The sequence below is a fragment of the Canis aureus genome, chromosome 14, assembly GCF_053574225.1.
Source record: "Canis aureus isolate CA01 chromosome 14, VMU_Caureus_v.1.0, whole genome shotgun sequence".
Taxonomy (NCBI): domain Eukaryota; kingdom Metazoa; phylum Chordata; class Mammalia; order Carnivora; family Canidae; genus Canis; species Canis aureus.
In genome coordinates this window covers 46537212-46558587 of record NC_135624.1, presented here as the reverse complement: position 1 = coordinate 46558587, position 21376 = coordinate 46537212, and the positions used below count along the sequence as shown (strand labels likewise).

Sequence of the window (21376 nt, the reverse complement as noted above, 5' to 3'; positions counted from 1 at the left end):
TTAGCTAGACTTATGGAAAGAGATAAGGCAAGAATTTCATTCTTCTGGGAATACCCATATTTAAAATAAGTACAGCTATTAATATACCAATACATATGTTATATGATAAGGATTTTCTAGTACATGTGCTTAGGAAGTAATATATGGCAGTTATTCTTGAGAAGTCCATTATGAAGAAAAAATACAGGTTGTCCTTTCTAAGACTAGGATATCTATATCAAAAGAATTAAAATAAACAAGCCTGAATATATAGAATCATAGAAGCAATGGAAGTTAGATTTGGAAGGGAATTTAGGGAGAATTTTATGTAATCTCTTCCCTATAAGACTGAGGAATCTGAAGCCCAGAGGAAGCAATAGCTTATTGAAGAGCACAATCTAGTTCAGCCACAATCTTCTGACCACGGTCACTAGTGAGTCCCCCTCTGTCACAATGACAAATTTCTGTCATGCTTCTGTGGAATTATTTCCAGGGCCAGAAGAGTGAATATATGGCATATACTGTGCACTCAGTGAATTTTTTTTAATTATTTATTTTGAGAGAGAGAGCGAGCAGACACATGTGAGAGAAGAAGGGGCAGTGGGGGAAGGAGATGGAGGGGAAAGAATTTCAAGCAGATTCCCTGCTTAGCGTATAGCCTGAGGGGCAGCTTCTCAAGACCCTGAGTTCGTCACCTGAGCCGAAACCAATCAACTGAGCCATGCAGGTGCCTCTGAATGTTTGTTTGTTTGTTTGTTTGTTTGTTTGTTTGTAAAACTGTATCTCTGTTCTTGTTACTGATGCCCCTGGGAGTTAGAGAATCACCTTCCATGTGCAGCTTCTCTAGCACCTAATAAATCTATACAAGGCACAACGACTTCAGAAAAATACAACTTAGAATTTACTGTGTATTAACATATTCATTATTTTGTAAGAATTTCCTAATAATGAATCAGGGGTTATTCAGTCATTACTGCAGGTGATAGAACCAAGATTAGTAAATTTATATGACTTGTTCAAGGTCAAACAACCAGAAATGTTGGAGTTGGGGGGAGGGAAGAAGACGACAAGGGAGGAGAAATACCAAGATGATGTGAAACTCTTATGGAGAATGCTGGTGCCAAAAAGAGGTCAGAATCCACATAATAAAGGAAGGGTCTATGTTTTCCTTGAGGAGAGCTATTTGTGGGCACCAAGCCTAGGTTGGCTGCAAAGAAGAGAAAGCAATGTCATACAATTTGGAAGGAGGTGTTGACTTCTATGTGTGTTTGAAGGGTGATGGCGTAGGAAAAGCACACATATGGAAATCAAGATACCTGGAGTTTAGTCCCAATTCTGCTGTTACTTTATTGTGCCCTTAGAAAAGACCCTTCCTGTGTTGTGCTTCAGTTTTATCAGTTTTCAATGAGATGTGTTCAACTTCATGGTTCTCAAATATTTTTCTTCCTGTTTATCAATTTCCATTGGTGGAGACTACCAATAATTTGAGAAATGCCTGAAGTGAGATTCTTTCTTGCCAATCTTGCCAATAAAAAACCTGGTTGCCTTTTTTTTTTTTTAACAAAAACAACTGTTTATACATTCTTTGCTAATCATATATAGTTATTATACATGTAATTGATTATCTTACTAAGTTGGATTATGGAGTTTTTCTCAGAATTTTTTTTTTAAGATTTTATTTATTTATTCACGAGAGACACACACACACACACAGAGGCAGAGACATAGGCAGAGGGGAAAGCAGGCTCCATACAGGAAGCCTGATGTGGGACTCGATCCTGGATCTCCAGGATCACACCCAGGGCTGCAGGCGGCGCTAAACCGCTGTGCCACTGGGCCTGCCCTTCTCCCAGAATATTTTAGAAGAATAATTTGTCCCTTTACACCTTGGTTATATCTGACAAAAGTTTCATTGACACAAAAAATGACAACTGTTTTCCAGTGTATGCATCATCATCAATGATCACCACTGATCTTGGATTAGATTTTGTCAGTAGTAGCTATCAACACACTCAAGGGAATTGTTGGTTTATTTTACCTTTTTTTTTTTTTTTTTTTAGAGACTTTTAGGTCAGAGGTTTTAATCTAGAATTGAAAGCTCTTGGGGCACTGAAAAAGTGGAGAAATTACAAATATTATTTTGCAACTGATGCTGTTTTACTATGCAAATGAAGTCCAAATCTATCAACTAAATAATCAACCATTGGGTTAAGTTCAGAAGTTTTAGTGCAAAACTAAGTGCAGAAAAAAAGTGCAGTTTTTTTTCACTTGCATATTGTTTTTGGGTATTGATGAATGTACAGAAGTTGCCTGTAGCATTTTATCTCTTGTCTAGAGTTTTAGCGTGGTGTTGATGTGTGAAGAATTTTAGGGAGCTTATGAAGACTCTAAAACAATAGGAAACTCATATATGAGTTTGTGAATATAGCTCTTGTCGCTTCTCAAAGGGATCACAAAAGGTGACAACAAAGAATAAAGAACCACCACTCTACAATATCCTACAGTAACATGCCACAATTCAGGCATTTCTTTAGTAAAATGGGAAGCTGATTTGAATTCTAGCCCTAAAATTTTTAAATCCTTAACCAAATGAGAGTTAATAATAGACCACTATAAGTGTATGATACCTTTTTTTATACTTGAATCATAAAAAGTCAAATAAAATAAAAGCCACTATGGTGTAAAACATTTTGATATAAATTAAAAGTAACCTAAGTAAATAAAGGTACATCATATTCATGAATTAGAATATTAGATAATTTTAAGATATTAATTCTCCTCAAACTGATCTACAGAGTTAATGCAATCCCAATTATAATTCCAGCAGATTTTTTTTGGGTAGAAATCAGTAAGTTGGTTCTAGAAGTTACAGGAAGCACAATGTCTAGAATATTCATCCATAGAAATCTTAAATAATAAGTACAAAGTGGGAGGATTTACACTATTTCATGATTTACTGTATAGCTATTGTAATTAAAATAGTGTGATACTGCTTATGGAGAGACAGATGGAACAATGAAATAGAATAGAGCCTAGAAGTAGACTCTCGCTTATCCAGTCAAAGGCACCAACATAATCTGGTGGGAAAAGAAAAATCTTTTCAGTAAATTATATAACTGGATGTTCATAGGGGAAAAAATTGAACCTCAAGCCTTACCTTACATGAAACAAAAATTAATTCAATACGGATCGTATGCCTAAATACACATACTAAAAGAGGGATTTAAGGGAATGAAAACACTATGAATCTTCTCAAAGTTACCACAAAATATTTCCTACTTCTTCAAAATATTGTTTCCTAATTCTCTTTCATAATTAAGTAGCTATACCCAATACTTAGAACACATTTCACTTCCATCTGCGTGGCTCTGAGATAATCAAGCAATCAGCTAAAAAAAGATTTAATTTCTACAATAAGTTAGATATAAAATCTGGCAAACATACATTTTCCTATTACTACGTTTATTATTGGAAGTTCAGGGCAAATCATTCACTTACCTTTGATAAACGAAGTTGCCTAGAATTAGCTCAAATGATTCCAAAAGAGATTTTCTGGTCTGCAACATAATTTTGTTACATAGATGAAACTGTCTATACATTCCCCTACTTGGTTCTCTTCCTTCTGCCCATTTCCAAAAATATAACATAACAATAATAATAACTACAACAGTAACAGTAAACCATGCAACACAAAGTCATTTACCGGAGTCCATAGAGAACTGTTCCATCAGGATGAAGTCGGATCATTCGATTTTTCACTGTAACTCCATGCACAAATGATTTCTTGTCATTCAGAAAGTAGGTGTCTGGCACCCAGAGTTGGTCAGCTACCCTGTTGTCTAATGTGAGGTTTAGCGGGATTCCAGAATAAGAAAGCCTTTTGTCTTTCCAAGACTGCTGGAAATACATGGTGAGTGTATAATCCTGTGAAATAAATGAAAAAAAAATGATTATCATCATCATCATCATGATCATCATCATCATCATCATCGAAGACCTTTTGTTATGAAAGTGATAGTAGGTGGTATTGTGTATTCCCAGAGATCCACCGTCCTGCTGATCCTGAAGAAGTTACACCTGAATACACAGAAATATGCACCTCTGTGTATAGGGCAGCCAGTAGGTTAGAAGAACTGGAGCAATAATTGAATGCATGCACAAGCATTCACTCCAATGTAGGGCAAATTCATTTAACTGAATTTTAAGGTTTGAAGTTAAGGTAGTGATCATGGGTGAGGCCATAAAGGAAAGTTATGCTGAGACACCCATGTTCATCCATGTTCATCCAGGTACAAAAACCTGCCTTTGAATATTATATTTATGGTATATTTATGGTACTATTATGGTACTATTATTGTGTGTGCAATAATAATAACTAAAAATTGGTGTGCTGAAAAGGAGAGGGTGTTTTCCAAACTGCAAATGCCTTTTGAATAAATACTGCCGTTTGCATTATAAAGGTCATCAATCACCATTATCTGGATCTTTCTAGCAAATTACAACTTGTCTACTGGTACTAAAAAGTAGTTTATAAAACACGTTTAAATGGAGATATTTATTTGGCCTGAGAACTGAAATCTGTGATAGAACTGCTCAACTATTTCTCTCTTATCTGATTCCTGCTTTGCTTTAGGAATTGGTTTGAGTTCAGAGCTGGGTTTGTGCTTGAGTTTGTTTCCTCACCTCTTGTAAGAGGTAATACTGAGGACATCCCTTTTTACTTTTTTTTTCTGCCGAGATTTTCCCTGGCAGTGAGAGACAGGAAGATTCGGGCTCAATAAATAGATCAAGCTATTAGAGAGGAGCCATGATGATTATGAGAGTTTTAGTTATCTATTTTTAAAGAACCCTATTATAGAAAGCGTAATTGTCCATTAAAAAATGGTAGCAGGGGATCCCTGGGTAGCTCAGCGGTTTGGTGCCTGCCTTTGGCCCAGGGCGCGATCCTGGAGTCCCGGGATCGAGTCCCGCACCGGGATCCCGTCATGGAGCCTGCTTCTCCCTCCTCCTGTGTCTCTGCCTCTCTCTCTCTCTCTGTCTATCATAAATAAATAAATTTTTAAAAAAAATGGTAGCAGTAGGGGCACCTGGGTTGCTAACTGGTTGAGCATCTGCCTTTGGCTGAGGTCGTGATCCTGAGGTCCTGAGATGGAGTCCAACATCGGGTTCCCTGTGGGGAGCTTTCTTCTCCTCTGCCTATGTTTCTACCTCTCTCTCTGTGTCTCTCATGAAAAAATAATAAAAAAATAAAATAAAATAAATAAAATAAAATAAAAATAAAATAATGGTAGCAGTAAAATCATAAAGTCTTTAAGATGTGAGTCCCAGTGTAATAAAAACAGAAAGTTCATTTTTGCTTTTAAAGGATATTTATCTGTCAGTAGTGACCGTGAATGCTTTAGCAACAGTTAAGAAAACACTGCATAACTCCTGCACAAGGTCTGTGAACTGCCTATGTTGTATATACCACTAATTGAGAAACACTGACTCACATCATGCCTTACATCTGGGCAAACCATAGTTTATTTAGAACACTTTATGGATCTATGTTATATGCATTTCTGAAAAATCCCCAAATATAAGACAATATTTGTTCTGGATAATGAATTCCAGGGTCCTTTAACCATTATACTCAAGAACATTTACACTGTTTACTCAGAAGCCATCATGCAATAATTCAAAGCCATTCTTTCTCGTTCATTAGCTCTTCACTATTAATCACTCAATATCCCTTAAAGGTCTAAAAGCTCCTTCCACTTTACCTTCATTTAACAAGAAGAAAATCCACAGGGTTACATACAATTCCCTTCTCAATTGCTACTATTCTTATTTGCATTCTCTTCAATTTCTTAACACCTTTTTGGAAGAAAAATGAATTGGACAGATTCTGGGCCAGAGATTTCAAAGTACCTTGACTCTAAGATCTACCACATATAGAACTATGTAACCACAAGTAACTAACTTAACCCTCCGTATTGTAAATGCCTCATTTTTAAATAAAAATAATAGCACTTTCTGGCTAATTGTGAACATTACTTGGGAAAATTATGGAGAAGCCTCTTTAGAAACTGTAACATGCTAAACAAATATATTATCTTCAAAATTGTTGCTATTTAAAGATTAGTATCATACCTCCAAATTACTTTGAGTGTATATATTCATTTTCATAAGCATTTCTATTTTTAAAGAGATGTTTACGAAAAAAATTTGTAGGCAGAAGGACTCCACTGACCATGAAAATAAGCAATTGTCTGTGATAAATTGCAAGTCTTGGTGTTCAGTTCTTGTTTGTAATTCAGCCAAAGTAGGAAAATTAATAACTAGTCAAAGACATGTTAATGTAAACTTTGCCATGGTGATCAGCACAGTCAGCAATGGAACACATTGTTTCAGTACTCATGCCCAATAGTCATTAGCTTCCAGATCTTCACACGTGGGACAAAGAATTTCCTCACAGTGAGACCATGGGCAAAATGCTTATTCCATCTTTTCCTCAATAAAGTTTTAATGTGTAATGGCGAAAAAACATATTCTTGTAAAGTATACAGGGTTATAAAGGCAAAATAATACTCATGATAAACGCTATGATTAAAATACGAGTTTGTGGTAAGTCAACGATGGAGAGTAGAAAGGAGAAAATAGTGTAACATGAGTAATCTCTGCATAGATCTAAGTAAGTGTGTGTGCATGAGTGCATGTATGTGCACGTGTGTAGACCTTTTCCCTTCTTTTTCTGGAAACGGTTTTGTTTCCTATAGAGAAAGAACTATATACATGCAGTGAGATCTTTGCTCTGCACAACTCCCACTCTGTTTTCACTAAATATTGACTAAAAATCACATCACGGTTCTAAATTAAAGCAGTAATTTACCCTATTTGCAAGAAGAAGTAATTCAGTGAAGAAATATTTCTGCTTGTATGTTTTGGAACTGGGTGATTTGGCACAAGTACCCTTCAGAACTTTTCTACTGAATTTCTAGCGTTACTATCCTAATCTATGACCCGATTCCATGACAAATGGAAATATGGGCAGATGAGATTGGTAACCTTAATGAAAACTTTTTGAAGATAATGATAATCGTGATGATAATGAGGAACATTATGGAAAGACCTAAAATACAGCCATATCTCCTTTTTTGTACTATTTGTACTTTAGTGTATGCCTAACAAGAATCTCCTTCTCAGAAAGGGGAACCCTCCTGCACTGTTGGTGGGAATGTGACCTGGTATAGCCACTCTGGAAAACTGTGTGGAGGTTCCTCAGAGTTAAAAATAGAGCTGCCCTACGACTCAACAATTGCACTGCTGGGGATTTACCCCAAAGATACAGATGCAATGAAACGCCGGGACACCTGCATCCCGATGTTTCTAGCAGCAATGTCCACAATAGCCAAAGTGTGGAAGGAGTCTCGGTGTCCATCAAAAGATGATGGATAAAGAAGATGTGGTCTATGTATACAATGGAATATTCCTCAGCCATTAGAAACGACAAATACCCAACATTTGCTTTGACGTGGATGGAACTGGAGGGTATTATGCTGAGTGAAATAAGTCAATCGGAGAAGGACAAACATTATATGGTCTCATTCATTTGGGGAATATAAAAAATACTGAAAGGGAATAAAGGGGAAAGGAGAAAAAATGAGTGGGAAATATCAGAAAGGAAGACAACACAAGAGACTCCTCTCTGGGAAACGAACTAGGAAAGGGAGGTGGGCAGGGGGTAGGGGTGACTGGGTGATGGGCACTGAGGGGGGCACTTGACGGGATGAGCACTGGGTGTTATTCTATATGTTGGCAAATTGAACACCAGTAAAAAATAAATTTATTAAAAAAAAAAGAATCTCCTTCTCCTGGGAATGCCCTGTGCTCTAGTTTTCATAGCTTTTCATATCTATTATCACATTTTGTTCTCAAAACCTTGTGAGATAGGCAAATTCTCTGTGAGAGAATTTATTATTTACATATTTGAGAAACTACTGTACTTTAAATAAATTATTCTATCTGCATTTTAATAGAAATATTATCGGTGGCATCTGACTATAACGGTCTATGATTCGTTTTGGTGTATTACATGTTTAGATGGAAAAGAAAGGCTTAAATTGCTGTATGTTGTTCTCTCATACAACAGATTTTCTATTAATTCTTCATTAGTCCAAAGCGCAAGCACTCAAGAAGGATGGAAAATTTTCAGAAAGAAATTAGAGGTAGCAATACTTTGACCAAAAACACTAAAATCATTTTGATTCCAAGTGTATTGACAATTGTTCAACTAGCTTTCTCAAGTAGGCAAGCTACTCTGAGAAGAAGAGCGACGTATTTAGAAACCATGGGCTGTAGGGGATTCTCTGACACTGAAGCAAATTAATAGGATTAACGGGTGTGAGTTGGATAATGAAATTGGTCAGGCTAATTCAGGCATGCGAGAATTTGATTCATTGAGGAAAAGCAAGAGAAAAGATACCCCATCAGTAGTGCTCAATTAAACTCCAAAAGGACAATTATTTTAAATCTAAAAATGTTAGGGGATAAGAAAATATTTATAATAATAAAGATAATTCTTATGGAGAATAAAAGTTAAATCAGTGGTTTTAAACTCCAGGTAATTTTGCTCCCAGAGGACATTTAGCAATGTCTAGAGATAGTTTTGGTTGTCACAGCTGGGAGTAATGGTGTGTGCCACTGACATCTGTGGGTAGAGGCCAGGGATGCTTCCCAACATAATGCACTGGACAGCACAGCCCCACAACAAAGAATCATCTGGCTCAAAATGTCAATATTGCCAAGGTAAGAAATATTGCCTAAGATGAAAATATCTTTCCTTTTAGTATCAATAAAATACTAGAAAATCTTTTATCATTATTTAATCATGAAAAATATGTATGTTAACATGTCCACCTGAGCTTTTAACATATTCCTCAAAACTTCTGTGCTAGGGAATTCTGGTATTTGACGGTTTGTAATTTGATACTTTGTCACAAGAAATCATTTGATAAAAATCTATTACCTTGCACTGGAATAGGGAAAATAGGGAATAGGGAAAAAAGAGTTATGTGTTTTATTGAGGTATGCATTTTACCAGAATGAGCTCTGAGACTTTATAGTGGGTTGGAAAAGTGAGTCTTTTATGAGCTGTCTCCAACACACGTCTCAGGCTAACTTGTTAGTGAAGAGACAAAATATTGCTTTAACATCTAGTAATATTGCATCCACTCAGAAAGATCATATGAGTAATCCATTCTTTCCAAAGCATACTCAAGAAAGGGAATGTGTGTGTGCATGTGTGCAGGTATGTGTGTATTAAAGAACCAGTGTTCCTACACACGTTTGTATTTTATCTTTCATAAATTTAGATATACACTATAAAGCATTCCAATCTAAATCCTTGCTCCCTATAAAATATTCATGCCAGTTTAGTGTTCCCCCAAGAACTGACTGTAGTAGAGCTGTGCATCACTGCCTACCAGGTCTACAGTCCCTTCTGGGCCCTGCTGACAGCCCCTGCTGATTGAACAAGGCCACCTTCTCTATCTCATGATCCTCCCAACTTGAGAACAGACAGAGAGTAGATACCTGATTTAAAAGCAGCTGATCCATAGGCAGGAAATAAACCTGTGCCTGGCTCAGAAAGATGAGATGAACCAACCAGAGTCCTCTCCCAGAAATTAGCTCTTGCATCAAGAATCTGAGACAGGAGCTGTGAGATTAAATGCAGAAGTCATGACCTAGAACTAGGGTGCACTGCTACTATGCAGTTGTGAGAGAGGAGAGACTATGAATAAAAAGAGAAAGTCAGCTTGTACAGAAAGAAAGAAAGCAGAGAAGGAGGCAAAAACTAACCAGAAGATGAAGAAGGGTCTGACATTATTAGAGAACAAATGACAGAGCTCAGGAAGGCTTTTGCTTCCTGTTTCTAGTTCTCATAAGGTGTGGACATGTGGACAAGTCTGATACTTTCACCTGCTAGGAGCCCTCTTCGTGTCATCACAATAAATCCCACTTTCTTTGTGCTGAGTTATTTTCATTTTTATGTTCTCTGACAAGAAAGAGCCATAATAATGATGCTGATCACCAGCCATATCAGAATCTCATTAAGAACAAATTACACATATTAAGGAAACCCAACAAAACCTCAATCATCTGACCCATCTTCCTGGTTTCAAAAAAGGGAGCTCTTATGAGAAACTTGAGACCCAGAGATGTTAATTGGCTGAAAAACGAAAGAGGAACATATTTGGCTTTGCTTATCAACAAGAAGAGCAAAGAGAGAAGAGGGAAATTAATTTTACTTCTATCAAGACAATTCCCTATCAAACCCAATGGTAATTATGAAGAAAAGTAACCTGGAGAGAAGTGTGTACCCTGGCAACAAGTAGTAGAGCTTGTAGAATAAGGATAGGAAAAAAAAAAAAAAACATACAACTTGTATCTCATGCAAAGTTTAGTGGAAAATGGCCTGACAAATAAACCAATTTAAGTTGTAATTGAAATGAACCACACAACATCTGTTTCTAATGCAACCGTCTGTTTAAATGAATGTTTTTGTATCAGTGTCACTGTTAAGCACATTCTGCAGTGGAAATTCATCATTGTATCTCCAGATTTGCTGTTAATTTCTAATCTTTTATCTTAACATCATCTACTATTATGTTAACTATTAATATATGTTTGTTGTGCTTACTCCTTAGCCATATTTTGTTACAATATCTTTAAAATACCTGCATTCTTATTATTTCCAAAGCCCATGTTCCCATTTATTAGTATTTTTTTTTCACCGACTGTAGCCTCATGCAATGCCTCAGAGAACATAACCTTCTTTACCTCTGTCTCATCCTAAATAGCCCCATTTGGTTTATCCATCTGTGTAGTTAGATTTTTTGTCAGTCTTGTGTTCTATTCTGAACAACATTGTGGGAGAACAGAAACAGTGAGAGTTATGGGCCTGTACCAGAACAGAAGCACCTATGAAAATCACATGGGCATACTGTGATGCATGAACACATATATGACATGGATGTGACAACTGGAGAAAGCACTTGGGTTCTGATGCAATGAACTGCATGATGCTACTGCTATTTGAGACCAAGACTAAGAATTTCAGCAGTTGTAATCTAATACCTACTGTACAAGCTATAAAGCATTTCTTGTCTTTAAAAATATAAAAATATTTTTCTACACAAAAATTCCAATTTCTTAAAATGGATATGATAAAATTAATGTTTTATATAGTGACAGTTTAAATGTCTCATGTTCTAAAATCTAAATAATCAGAAACTCAAATAACTAGAGTTGTTTCCATGGTAAGCTATATTGAAATATTGGACCTAAAGTGGGGACAATTTTCCAGAAACTTCTCAGTTCTTCCATCACCTGTGTAACCAGCTCTCTGCATGAAATTCCCTCCACTTCATATACTCAGGGAATCGGAATAGTTCTACTTGTTTTCATTGGCAGCTGCCTACTCAAGGAGACAAGCGTATTGAGTAGGAGGATATCAGTTTAACAAGCTCTGGCATTAACCTAGGGAATAAAGAGCTAAGTTAGAGTTGACTTCATACAGCACTGAAGGGGAGGAGGAAAAGAGGAAAAAACGCACGGAGCAGTGAAGTTGGAAGAGGGCATCAAGGATGACCCCTGAGTTTCTGACGTAAGTGAGTAGACAGGTAACAATAAGAATCGAAGATCTGGGGCTGAGGATGACTAATGTATTTGGGCCTGCTTTGTGTTGTGGGTGTCAGTGGTATTTGCACGTAACGGTGCCAAGTAGGTAGTTAGGGGCCAGAATATAGGAAGACAGGGCTCATTGGGAAACAAAGCCATGTGAGTCACAAGTGATAGATGAAGTTGGGGGAATGAATTGGCTCGCCTTGGAGATGGTATAAGGTGAGAAGATAGAACCCTTGGGAAATTTAATTCTGTGATTAGTCACTCCTTTGAGCTCCCACAACTCTTCTCCTGCTTTGACTGTAGTTCTTGCAATTATTTCTCAGTCCTACTAGATTTTGAACACCCCAAAGGTAAAGGATTTTTATTTTATTTTATTATTAAGTTTTAGACCCTAGCATAGTGTGCTTGGATAGCATGTGCTCAACTATGTTAGCTGAATGTGAATTAAGTAGTGCTGTGTGTTTGTAGCACTGAATTTAAGCACCATGTATGCTATTGCAAATTAATCTTATCATATTCCAATTTTCTGAAAAACTTACCATCCTTAGAGAATATACATGGGGAGTTTCAATTAACTAAAATAATTATTAATCAAGTTTTTTTTTCTCTAATCAAGATTAATGGGATTATAATTCCCACTAACATAGATAACTGACAAATTTCTGGGATATGAGAAAAGCATATGGAGTTTAAAACAAATTTTCCCTTTAAGAATGAATTAACAGTGGCTCTCTACAAAATTCTAAAGACATTTTGAAATATATCAAGTGAAATTTCATTGATAGTTTTGGTAATAACTTGCCATTTTGGAAGTATAAGGCCATTTATGCCAAAGCTTTAAAAATGGGCTGTATTCAGTGTAACTTTTGATCTCATTTACAAATTATTAAATATTCAAAGTTATCAGTAAAATATTAGATTGGTAATTAATTCATCAAGAAAATAATTTATAAACACTACTGATGTTTAAAACCACATAATTATAAACATATGACACACTAGGTTTTTTCAAAGTTCCTTAGTTCCAGAGATTCCTAGAAAATTAGTGTTTCTATGTTCTCTAATATCTAACTAAGAGCAGAAATAAAATCGATGCATGGAGGATCTAGTGGGACATTCAGAACGTGGTAGTTTTGGTTGACCACGCTGAGTTGAACTATGAATATATGACCAGAATGGTAACCATTATAGGGTATGCATGGCAATTCCAGAAAACTAAGCTATGGAGTGATCTAAGTTGGGGAAAAAATTATAAGAATCAGAAAACCAAGATTCTACCAAAACAGACACTACTTAGAAGAGATGGAAAAAACTTGGGATCATTTTCTAGCCTAGAAAGGCAGTCTTGTCTTGTGAATTATGATCTTGTAATGTGAACAGAGCCTAAAAGGAAGCAGTCAACAGTTGGAAACTCTCAGGAACTTTATTTTCAGATTTTCTAACAGGAAGAGGGATTTCCATCAAATTATTATCCTAAAGAGACCATGCGGGATCCCTAGGTGGCGCAGCGGTTTGGCGCCTGCCTTTGGCCTAGGGCACGATCCTGGAGACCCGGGATCGAATCCCACATCGGGCTCCCGGTGCATGGAGCCTGCTTCTCCCTCTGCCTGTGTCTCTGCCTCTCTCTCTCTCTCTCTCTGTGACTATCATAAATAAATAAAAATTAAAAAAAAAAAAAGAGGGATCCCTGGGTGGCGCAGCGGTTTGGCGCCTGCCTTTGGCCCAGGGCGCGATCCTGGAGACCCGGGATCGAATCCCACGTCGGGCTCCTGGTGCATGGGGCCTGCTTCTCCCTCTGCCTGTGTCTCTGCCTCTCTCTCTCTCTCTCTCTCTCTCTCTCTCTCTGTGTGACTATCATAAATAAAAAAATAAAAAAAAAAGAGACCATGCATATATGTCTCTTGGGGAGTCCCCAGGAAACTCTCAAAAGAGAATGAGTAGCCAAATTATAGTCTCTGAATATCAATTTTATCACGTTTGCTCTCTTACCCCACTCTCTTCTGTACCAACGTGCTTTGTTTAGTTTTAATTTTACATTCAGAAACAATCACTATCAACATTTTGTGGCTACTTTTTCTATCTGCTTTTAAAAAAATAAGATCATTCTATATATACTACCTTTTTATCATTACCTTTTAAAATTATTACATTTTCTCCACACCTATTTATTTATTCATTTGCCATCTATTTGTTTATTGTTTATCAAGACCTTGCTCTTACTTTGTTTCACTTACCAATTGGTAAGTTGATGGGCAGCCTTTATATATTTGCTCATAGTCACACAATTATCTAAGAACATATATACATATAAATAGAAATGTTATCATTTTTTTAAAAAGGCATTATATTATTCACTTCTATGAATTTCTTTTTTAAAGATTGATTGATTTGAGAAAGAGAGATAGTGAGAAAGAGCATGAGCAGAGAGGAAAGAGAGAGAAGTAGGCTCTGCGAGCAGGCTCTATCCATGGCCCCAAGATCATGTCCTGAGCTGAAGACAAACAAACGCTTACCTAACTGAGCCATCCAGGTGCCCTGGATTTCTCTTTTCTTAATGACGGCACAGAAATTCCTCTAAATCAACGGGTAGAGATATAAATGATTCCATTTAGTGCATATACAGTGTACTATAATATAGAAATTAATCATTAATCTATCAATGGTTGAGGTTATTTCAGAGTTTTTTTTTATTTTTATAACTAAAAATAATACTGCAATCAATGTTCCTTTTTGATAGCTAGATCACAAGTTCTAGTGTTTCAGACTCTTGCCTTGTATGATGCTATGCTTGGGAGTTTAATATGACAACTTGCTAAAGTAAATAAAAATAAAACTATGGGCTGCTCCTTGAGTACTATAATTATCTAAGTTTGAACTAAATTCAAATTTATAAAAAGCATTAACTACATAAGGCCTTAAAGTCAAGTTTATAGGACCAAAAAAGCTACATCAATATCCATACTGGCTATTTCCAGTGGCTCAAACTCATTGAGCATCTGTTGAAACTTCTGTTGGTCTTTGACTGGATCTGGCTAAAAAGTGGCTTGGCAGGCACTGCTGCAGAGAAGGACCTTGGCAATGTTATACCATTTAATGAGAAAAACAAAATGAAACCTCTAAACTCTAGGAATTTCTTTGGCAGTATAGAAAAAATAGTTTGTGAATTCTAAAGCTAATAATTCTGATAAACTTAATATTCCTCCGATATAGTCTCACAGTTGTCAGTCATGCATATCTAAACAGACTTGCATGAAGGATATAGATTGTACCCAACTAGGAATAAGACCTCCATGCTAACAAACTGATCCATCAACTAAGTCTTTGGCAAAAATAGAACTAGGACAGTTGGAATCTAGCTAAGGATTTATTTCTCACTAGTCCTATGATCTTAGAGCAAATATGAAATTCAATCTCATCTGTGTGATGGAAAGAACAACTACCAACAAGTCTGTTGGAATAGCGAATTAAAATAATGTATGTAATAGTCCTAAAAAACTATAATTGAATAAATAAGGAAAACCAAGTAGCTTAAAGCATGTCACAGGACAATGCAATGCCTAGTATGTATTTTCATTCTCTTTAGCTAAATTATCCATTTTCTCCCTCTCAAGTTAATAATATGAATTTCCTATTACTGCATGTTTAACTGCATAACCAGTACTTTAGCAGGTGCTTTCTATATGTTATATTGTTTATACCTCACATCTTTATGAAGTTGGAATTAAAATTCCCTTTTTATAGATGAGACTCTCAGTTGAAGAGGTGCCCAGAGTGACTCTGCTCAAAAACATCAGAGTTGTGATTTGAACCCACATCTGTTTAAGTTCCTAGATCTTTCCACTATATAACCAGCAATGGCTTAAGTATGTATCATAAGCACAAAAGGTTTTTTCTCCTAGGACATGGCTTTTATCTCTTGCCTAAGGCTGACATCTGACTTGCTTTTTTATGGATGCGAATTAATCATTAACAATCAGTTCTAATGTAGACTTTTCGGTCTTCTCTGATGTTTTATCCATGAACTCGCCTTCATCAGCTGTTGCTGGTAATGAATACCACTGCTATGCTCTTATCTGTGTGCAGTTGATATCCCCATGGAATGCTAAATAAAATCAATTGTTCATCACTGCCCTGGATGATTCTTTAGATGTTAGCTGAGAGAAAGACAATATTTTTGTTCTATAGTAATCCTCAAGGAGTATAGGAAGTAGAATAATTTTCTTTTGGTAGGATGGTTTTCACATTCAAAAGCCTGCCAAAGTATTTTTACTACGTCCAAGTAAAAGCTGCCTTAACCATTAGCTATGGTAACGACTATATTTTCCTTGCTGGCAATTATTTCTAAGTAACAGTAAGATGAAAGACAAACAAGGCAAGTGCATAGAGGTTAAGAATCTCTTAATTTAGATTGTGCATGCATGATAACACTCTAGAAGAAGAGAGGGAACATACATTTGTTGAAGGTAGGGACTACAGTGCTTTATTTCTATGCCTCTATCACCAAGATGATGTAATGCTGAATGAAAAAACTATCTATGGCCCCAAACAGAATCATGCCCACCCAGACTTAAATCTGGGCCTCCATTTCCACTTCCATTCTCAGTGAGAGATGATTCTCAACAATCGTACACCCTGTTGATCAAATCAGAAACTAGAAATCTTTCTTGACTCTTTTCTCTATCTCACCCCTTACTAAGTAAGTTAATAAAACCTGGCATTTCTATTTCATAAAAATATCTTTATTTTGTTTAGTTGCTATAATCTAATTTGGCTTTATCATTGCTCACCTGATTAACTGCAAGAAGCTATTAACTAGTCCTCTGCTTTTTGTCTTGTTCTTCCCTAATGCATTTGATACGTGGCAAGTTAAGTGGTATTTCAATTTTTTTGACTTGCAATTATGATTATGTTGCTCCCAAAGTTAAACTTCAATGGCCCCTTAATGTTATGAAGATAAAAAAATACAAATTACCTAAGGGCAAACAATGTGCTTTCTTTGCTCCTATCTCTCTAGTTGCACTTCTTTCTAGATTCCTTTTCCACTCCATCATCCAGCCAGGCTGGTCTTCTCTCAGTGCCTCAAACACACAGTATTTTGTCTTGCTGTGAAGTCCGCTTGGCCTAGAACACTCATTCTTCTTCTCTTGCCCCTGGTCACCTCCTACTGATACAGGCCTCAGACTGGCAGACAGATTGCATCTTTTCATCTCTAGTCAGAAGCCAGAAAGTCTGGGTTCAGTCTCTACTATTGCTTTCAGGACTGCCTCTTCATAGCCTGCATTTCTCTGCAAGGAAAACTGGCTGGGTGCTCTTCTATTTCCTCCACTAGACTGTGAGCTCCGTGAGGACATCTACCTTGTTACTCTCTGTGCTGAGGGCAGAGTCCGCAGTCTAGGAGGTGTCCAACAACTTTTTGTTGAATGAATCAATAAGTGGCTTAGAGGAGGGGTAAATCCAGAGGCAGATGGCCCTGTTAAAATTGTAGCAGAGGTGAAACATATTAGGCATCTGAATGGGGGCAGAGTCAGAGTAGCATAAGGACTGGAGCAGAGACAAAATATTGAAAGAAACAGAATGGACTTAAAAATTGGCTGCTATGAATATGAGAAATTAAAAAAAATAAGGCAAGTACTAGAGGAGTACCAGAATTTAGGGAAAAGTTGATGTATTTGTGCTGGATATTAACTCAAAGAGCTTGAAGTGGAGGTAAGAGTATTGTAGCTGATAATAAGGCAGCAGACAGATATCAGGGGCACAGACTAACGAGTCCCCATTAACTCTATGGTTATAGGATTAAATGAGATTATCAATGTGAATTTATAGAAAGAGGCAGGAGGAGGGCATAGGACAGAAGCTTGGTGCAAAGCAGTCTTTCTTTTTCCACTGGCTGACAGATGCTCTTTCAGTGTGTGAAAGCAGGGTAATTGATCATTCACTCAAGAGAAGAGATGGGTATTAGTGACTATGAATAGTCTAAATATCAAAATCTGTAGATAAACTCCCAAACCCATTTAACAAAATTCCAATATTTAGCTGGGAAAACTGTTTTCTTATGTAAAGTAGAAGATGCCAAGGACAAATAAGATTCACTTTTTAAACTATATTAGTTTGTTTAATTTTAGTGTGCTTTATTCACCTCCTAAGGGAGATATATGTTTCCAAGCTAGGCATCAGCAGCAAAAATGGCCAAGAAAAAGAATTGCCTTGAATAATTTACCACCCAGCCAATCAAATTTCTAATTATATTGTGGAGTCACACTCCAACACATTCCTTTTAAGCATAGTTAAGAGGTATTAATTTAGTCATATTTTAAGCTCTATATTGTCATAAAACTTTTCTAGATATGTTACCTTTAAAAAACTTCCCATGGGAACTGGTTTGCTAATGAGAATGAACCTAAGGATCTGGAGAATGGGTTTTAGAACTATGGATAATCTTTGGCAAATCAAATTCCCAGACAGTGATCAATTGCATCTAGTAAAATGAGGGGGTTGCCTAGATCAATGATTCTCACACTCAGTGTATGTAATTAGTATTAGGACTACTTGGACTACTGAATGTGATTCTAAGGAGCACTATCCCGAAATTTAAATTTTGGGGTGGATGTTTTCCAAGGACATTACTATGCTATTAATTCTCAGATGATAATTTGAGACATGGTGACCTGGGTATTCCCAAAGTGTTCCTCAAAATTGTCAATGATCCACGTCTATGCTTTCATTAATCTTATAAAACCTGTCCCTGTCTCCATTTATAATCTCATTCCCTATTCTATCAATTTCTTTTTGTGTTCTCCTTCCACTGAAGCAGAAGGAATATAAGCCTGGAAACTTCCCTTAATGTTGCTCTACGAGAAACACATTTTTTTCCAATAACAAAAGAGGAAAAGGGAGAGAAAAAGAGTAAAAGAGAGAAGATTCTATTATTTTTACTTTCATATACTGTGTATTTTCCAGTCCTTTCAACTCACTACTTCTAGCTTAACACATTTGTTTTTAAAACATGTACTGGAAATTGAACCCCTTGCTCAGATGTGAGTGGAAATAAAGGATCAGCGAGTAGTATGGACGCTAAAGTAATATCTGCAAGCACAATGCAGATTTTATTTTTGAAGAGCAGCTTGAGTTCTTTCCAGTTCTTCATACCTCATCTGAAGACTTCCCCATCCTGAATATGGTACAGACTGAAGGGCAAGAGAGGTCTTGTATAAAAATGTCACAGAGAGCCTTAGGAAGAAAAAAAAAAAACAACTATGCTCATGTATTTTTTCATCTGCATGGAGCAATGTGTATTTTGGTACAGTGTTAAAAATCCTCAAGCGATTCTCTCATGTCACAAGTTTTAGGAGTTATCTATGAATGAGTCAGCCTGAGAGTTGCCATGGTAACAATTCTCATCCCTTTGGAGTCCATCCTCTTCTAATGTTGCCACAGAAATATCTTAGTTTCTGGAGGATCTGAAGTTCCTACTACATTTAAATATTCATTATGTTATATACGCATTCCCTGATTTTGCAAGATTACCTGACTAGAAATCATTTTTAGAGTGCTATAAATAGACCTGCTACGTCATGCTTTCTTCCACAAGATGAGAGACAAGTCCATAAAAATCCTTCCTGTGCTCATAGCACAATCCATCTCTCTCTCCCCCCTTTCATGGGTATAAATGTGTGTATATATGTGTGTAATCGGTGTCCTTCATATCTGAAATAAAGAGGCCACTCTGGACAGCAAGCATAAGCCCTCATTTTCAGGAGAGTGGCTGAAAATATTTGCAGGCTTGCAACTGCGAATGAATGTAAATGATGCTATTGTTTAGAGTGTTGTCACTATGGGCGACGTTGGTGGGGTTTTCTGATTTATATTCCAGGAACAATCTATTTAACAGAATAAAATTGCTTATAGTTGTCATACCTTCAAACAGAGAAGTCCAGAATTTTTTTTTTTTTTTTTGACTAGCAAGATTCTCAATAATCTCTCTCAATGTACTTTTCCAATACCTTTTCCTTCTTGACTACCTGCCTACTCAGGCATACCCTGCTGCAGACACAAATTGCTACTCATTATTTCCTGAACATTCTTGTATCTTCCCATACTTCAGTCTTCAGGTATTTTTTCTGCTCTTGAAATAAAAATCCTATTTACCTACAAGGTCACAGATTTTCCTAACCCCCACTCCACACCAAATTAATCATCCCCCTACTCTGTCCTTTGTTACTTTCTTACTGTCTGTACTACAGCCCTTACACATTCCACTTAGTGTGGTCATGATGTAGCTATTCATCTGCCAGGTCTCCTCACTCTGTGCTTCTGAGGTTGTGGCCCATGTTTTATTCATCTTTGTGTGTCCGCAATATTTAGCACACAGACACCAGTAGATGTTCACCAGACTTAAATATGTTGACATGAACTGAATAAAACATTCTTACCATGGCTCAGGAAAACATCCAACTGAAGACCTTTGTATCCTTGTTGTTGATGGTGTGATACAGTGCTCATATTACACATAGGCTAGTCATCTTTGTAATATGGTGTTTATGAGTGACCCACTTCTGAAGTAACCATGAGGTAAGATCATTTGGAATTATTCAGGTAGGCCCTAAAGCCAATGACATGAGTCCTTGTAAGACATATACAGAGGAGAGATATAAGGAAGGAGAGAAGAAGGTGATGTAAAAAGCTTAAAACCAAGACTGGAGTTATGTAGCACAAGTCAAGGAAAGCCTAGAGCCATAAGAAGCTGGAAGAGACAAAGAAAGATTTTCCCCTAGGGCTTTCCAAGGGAGCACAGCCTTGCTGATACCTTGATTTCAAACTTCTGGCTTCCACAAATGAGAGGGAAAAAATCATGTTGTTTTAAGCCACCTGGTTTTGTGGTAATTTATTATTGCATGTGTAGATACCTCCTAAAGTTGTTCTTTTGAATTTGGTATATCTTTTGGATTTTCGCTTACATAGTCACTCAGTCAGCCTTTTAAGTAATATTTTAGTACTTAGGATTTTAAGTCTTATATGGAATATCGAATTTATCATGTCCCTGCCTTCAATGTGGTCAGGGAGAAGAGATAAAAACATATAGGAAAATTAATGAGCAATATTTATTCATATACTCAGAGATATTTATTCTGTTCAAATTATGCAGCAAAGATAGTTTTAGGTGCTGAGGATGCAACCAACCTGCATGTAAGCAGTATATTTAGAATCTGGTGACCAAAAGATAATGTTAGTATTTTTTTTAATACACAAGAATGAACACTCAGATACAGAGTCAACTGGACCCAGCAGTGAAGTAGATGAATATTTATGGGGTCTGACAGACAAACACTTCCAAAGTGTTTGCCCCATCCATATGCCATGAAGTATTCACATTATCTCTGGAATTCCAGGGGAAATCGTACTAAGAAATGAACATGTCAGTCTTCTTGTCCCCAGTGGTTTACCCAAACCTTTACCTAAAGTGTTTATGTGTATGTGTGTATTCCTCTGATTGAGATAGAGCATCAGTAGAAACCCTTTACATTTCAGAACAGAATACTCTAAAAGACAAGGAAAATAATAAAGGCCAGGAAAATGAGACCTATCATGGAAGATATGTTTTATACAATTTGCAATGTGCCTTTACATTGCAAATGCTGGAAAGGCATTGCTCACTTAACTGACAAGGTGAGAGAGAGAAAATGTGGAATCCTTATTTTTGGTGACACCCTCCTGGCTTCCTGCCAGCCACTAG

At 36.7% G+C, this 21376-nt stretch overlaps 1 protein-coding gene and 1 long non-coding RNA gene across 4 annotated transcripts in view; both read right to left on the bottom strand.

Annotated features, from left to right (window-relative positions):
• GABRB1 (gamma-aminobutyric acid type A receptor subunit beta1) overlaps window positions 1-21376 on the bottom strand; it is a 368711-nt gene that overhangs the window by 241260 nt on the left and 106075 nt on the right. For all 3 annotated transcript variants that reach the window (XM_077847919.1, XM_077847922.1, XM_077847920.1), the window contains one exon: window positions 3683-3903. In XM_077847919.1, the coding sequence (XP_077704045.1) occupies window positions 3683-3903 (221 nt within the window). The remainder of the gene's footprint in view (window positions 1-3682; window positions 3904-21376) is intronic.
• Window positions 1989-3676, bottom strand: LOC144283610 (uncharacterized). The gene is made up of 2 exons (XR_013352170.1): window positions 3478-3676; window positions 1989-3056 (listed from the first exon to the last, which is right to left on the bottom strand). It is a non-coding gene; the product is annotated as an uncharacterized LOC144283610 (long non-coding RNA).